This window comes from Cupressus sempervirens, chromosome 5, assembly GCF_028749045.1.
Source record: "Cupressus sempervirens isolate cs-2001-9-10 chromosome 5, ASM2874904v1, whole genome shotgun sequence".
NCBI classification, from domain to species: Eukaryota; Viridiplantae; Streptophyta; class Pinopsida; order Cupressales; family Cupressaceae; genus Cupressus; species Cupressus sempervirens.
This window is the reverse complement of record NC_143122.1, coordinates 302,798,658-302,803,178: the sequence shown is the minus strand read 5'-3', so window position 1 is coordinate 302,803,178 and position 4,521 is coordinate 302,798,658. Positions and strand designations below refer to the sequence as shown.

Below are 4,521 nucleotides of genomic sequence, written 5' to 3'. Positions count from 1 at the left end.
CAATCCAATAGAATATTGGGATAAACTTGAAGCATTGTATGGGATGGTAGATGAAGATATGGCCTACACTATTGAGGACAATCTTTTCAAATTGGATCCTAGGATTTTTTACACCATCCAAGATTATCTTAACCAAGTAGACATGTATAGGCTACAACTTAAGGATTGTGGTGAACCCATCAAGGATGGAAAATTGATCAAACATGTGATGACTTATCTCCTCCTGAATATGATGCTTTTGTTTCCAGTTATAATACTCACAAGTTAACAATGGGTAGTGCCTTCACTAAGCCTTCATTCGAGTCATTTTCAAGAATGATAGTCTTAGAACATGAAAAGTTAGTGAGTATAGGAGTTCTCCAGTCTTCCAAGACCAAAGCCTTGGTAACTAATCGAGGGAATCAAGGTGGTAAAAATTTTGACAAAAAGAAAAAGCAGTGGAAGGTTAAGCCACAAGATGACACACAAAAATCTTCCTCTACACACCAATCTTCCTGCACACAACAATCTTCCTCATGACAAGGAAAGTCTTTTTCCAAAAACAATAAGAAGGGGAACAACTTCAACAAAAGGGGGAAGAAAACTTGTGCCCATCATAAGAAGAATGGTCATGATGAACATGAGTGTAAGGATAAGAAAATTAATGAGTTTCTAAACTTAATGAGGAAACATAAAATTGATGTTCCAAATGCCTATACAGATAAGGGATCTTCATCCACTTCAAAAGGTAAGGGACAAGCTTTGGTAGAAAGTACAAACAATTCTAAAGAATGTGTTCTTGATTCAAGGTCTACACATCATATGGGTGCTTCAATGGAGCATTTTTCCTCTTTGAAACCATCACATCTACCTTACATCTATGTGGGAAATGACACACAAGTGGAAGTTGAAGGAAAAAGGAATGTTAAGTTGGACAATGAAGTTTTCAAGGATGTTCTTCATCTTCCCAACCTTAGCACCAACCTTATTTCAATCTACCAAATAACTCACTATGGATGTGGCAACAAAGTGGAGTTCCTTCTTGATTTAGTTGTGGAGAAAAATCTAAAGGATGATTCTATGGTGGCAATTGGAAAGGCTAATCATGATACAAGAATTTATTATTTTTCTCATTGTGTGCCTAAGTACACTTCCCTTGCCTTGTTGTCCCACTCAAATTCACAAAGTAAACTATGGCATGAGAGGTTTGGGCATCTCAATTACCACTACCTTCAACAAATTAGCAACAAGGATATGGTCATAGGTCTACCTCAAGTCAAGTATTTAGAGAGTGTATGTATAGGTTGTGAAGTACGTAACTGTACACTCAAAAGTGTCCCACTCTAAACCCTTCTATCCAAACAATTCCATAAGTTTGGAATGCTTGGATGTCGGCTTAGAGCTCCCTATCCATGGAGTGCAAGAGAGTGTATTTCAAGTTCAACGGCTCTCAGATGAGCCTTAGAGATACTCTTCTTGCTAGTAAACCATGCAATGGGAGGTTCCAAAGACAAGATGCAAGAATGAAAATGTCCCAAGGAGTTTCTCAAGAATGTAATGCAACTAAAGATTAAACTAGAATGAATATGAAAAGTGCAACTATTCTAAGCATGGATGAGAGTGTTACAAAACCAAATATTTAAACTATGTGAGATTATTGCAAGAAATCAAAGCTAAACTAAAATGCAACTATGCTAAGAATGCCATATGATCTTATGCTAATATGATGGAATGAGAGAATGAGACAAGAAATGAGAAGTTCTCCACAAAGCTCCAAAGAAACCTGTTAGAAAACCTGCAGCATGACAATATTAAAAACATGGATTCCTCCTTTGAGGGGGAAAACTCTCTCCCTTTTAAAGATATATGGACGGTAGAGATCAAAGATGAAGATGATGGATGATCAACGGTGGAATTCAAAAATAGGAGTGATCCATGTGCACACACAAGTCAAAAAATAGAATATAAGTTGACTTGTCACATAAGACAAAAGTCTCACAAGCCTTTTCTTTTAATTGAAAAATAGAAAAAGGACTTTATGTGTACACTTTAAGTGGGTTAGAAGAATGGGGTCTTTTATTTAATTAAAAGGGGACATGTTCTTTTAATCAAATAATGAATTTAGGATAGCATAGTCAAACTATAGGTTATAATCAAATAAATTGATTATTAGCAATTTGGTCTAGATAAATGATTAAATTAAATTAGCCAAAATGTTGAGAAGGGGGCTAATAGTCTAGATGACCATTTTTAGGTGATTACATTTGCCCCTCTTTGACTAATACATGATCGATCTCGGAACACATTATGTCAAAGAAAATAGAAAGCCAAGTAGGCGGTGATAGATATAGACGTCTGATTCCAAAGAATGAAATGTAGAAATAGATAGCAAGTCCTAAATGCACAGCTTGATAGGGTAGTACTGAACATTAGGAAGATGATGTTAGGATCCAAAAAGAATTTTAACACATAGCAAAGTGAATAGACCGAGAGCAAGTGATAAGGTCAAACAAATGCTCCTAAGAAATAGATAGCTATAACAATCAGCAATAGAGTATTTCTGCCCCCTCGGGATCGAAATTGAAATGAGGTAAGGGGATGCAGAAACTGCCTAGACATGAGAAAATTAGAGGAGAGCAATGTCCAAGATGAAAGATAGATGATTAGAACCCAAGAATGACTATAAGAAATTGATAAAATGCCCCAGTTTGACTAGAGTTGACTTTCAAGGATATAGCATAAAAATTAGGTCAAATCTAGTAGAGAGATGATTTAGATGTGAAAAGGTGACTAGAAAGAGATATGAAGTATAGAAATGATGAAGACATGAAGAAATGCAGATGCCCCAACGATGATTCAAAGATTAGACCTCAAACAGTCAGCTAACTACTCAGAAGAAGGTAAAATTTTAAAATGTGATTTTGACCATTAAGATGAACTTGGATTTTGATTTCGATCCCAAAAATGGATCTAGGACGTTGAAATTAGCTAGGGGTGCAAATTTTGCGCAATTTTGAGGAGCTTTAAAAATTAGGTCAAAATGAGGTTGGAGGCTATAAAAGAGGTCCAAGTGTCATTTTCACTATTCATCAGTCTTTTTGTGATTTGAGAGATTTTGTGTGGTCCACATAGCATCATGACTCAGGCGAACATTCCTCTTCATCGACACCATTTCGAGCGTAGCCGGTTGCACAACCGGCCAGAGAGATATGGGGTGCCGGTAAGTGACTACCTTTTTGTTGCTTTTTCAAGCTTTTCATGAGTTTTTCGCACGTTTTTAAGTTTTTTGAAAAAAATTCACACGATACTTTTAAAGTATCGCACGGTCTCAGAAATATTATCATGCAACACATTTTTTCAAAAAAAGTGTCGCACCGTTCAGGAAAATGTGTCATGTGGGTGAGACCCAAATGTCGCACGACATGGTGCAAAAAGTTGCACGACATAAAATGTTGCACTCGTATTTAAAAAGGTGTCGCACGAAACTGTTTCAAAAAATGTGTCGCACTCTCTTTGTAAAAAGTGTCGTACAACTAGTTTTATTATTTTTCTGAATGCTTTTTTTTGTCATGTGACTATTACTAATGATTGCTTGTTTTACCTGGACAGGAAGTATTCCTAGCATTACAGATTAGAGCTCCCAGGGTGGTTGGTTTGCATGTTGTGCAAAATTTGAACGATGAGGAGCAGACTGTGCTAGTGGCTATGGGCTTGTGCTGGGTTGTACGGATACCCCATATTCGGGCAAACCACAGTTTGTTGTCTGCACTGGCAGAGAGGTGGCATAGCGAGCATAACACCTTTTACTTACCGACTGGCGAGGCATCAATTACCTTGGAGGATGTATATTGCATTCTACAAGTGCCATGCCATGGCAAGCCGGTAAGTTACTTGCTTAGTAGTTTGTTGATTTAGCCATTTCAATGTTGTATTCCAGGTGCACTGATGTTTAAGTTTTGGTGATGGAACAGGTGTACTATGATACGACCCCGACAGAGGGGCGAGTGCGAGTGTGGGAGCTTTTCCAAGATGTGACCATTCTGGATCGTCACCTGAGTTGGGAGAGATTGATGACTGAGTATGGATATGATTATCCTTTGCCCATCTTGTTATGTTCTCTGGTAGCCCAGGCCCTGGTGACAGACCGAGGTTAGAAGGGCTTTCCACTAGGATGGGGTCGACTGGTATATGATCTGATCTCACAACCATGTAGGATGGCATGGGGGCTTGCAATATTGGCAGAGATGTACCATGAGCTTCATGAGATAGTATATCATGAGGGTGGATCATGGGCATGCGGAGCAGTGTTAGCACAGATCTGGGCTTGGGAGCACATCGTTGTGATCTGACCATGGGTACAGCCACGAGAGCGCAGCCAGCCGTACATTTTTTTCTATAGAGGTTTCATCCCACAGAGGCATAGTGGAGATGTGACCTATTATCGATGCATGTTTGATGACTTGACAACATTCACATGGTGAGCATACTAGGAGTGTCAGCAGTCATCAAATTCATGGGAGTTAAATTATATGCGGTATAGCA

At 38.5% G+C, this 4,521-nt stretch overlaps 1 protein-coding gene across 1 annotated transcript; it reads left to right on the top strand.

Annotated features, from left to right (window-relative positions):
• Positions 1-3,389: 3,389 nt before the first annotated feature.
• On the top strand, positions 3,390-4,119 carry LOC149555783 (protein MAINTENANCE OF MERISTEMS-like). Its single transcript, XM_089829530.1, has 4 exons — positions 3,390-3,404; positions 3,589-3,861; positions 3,951-4,010; positions 4,105-4,119. Exons 1-4 carry the CDS (start codon positions 3,390-3,392, stop codon positions 4,117-4,119), a joined length of 363 nt encoding a protein of 120 aa, XP_089685656.1.
• The last annotated feature ends 402 nt before the right edge of the window (positions 4,120-4,521 follow it).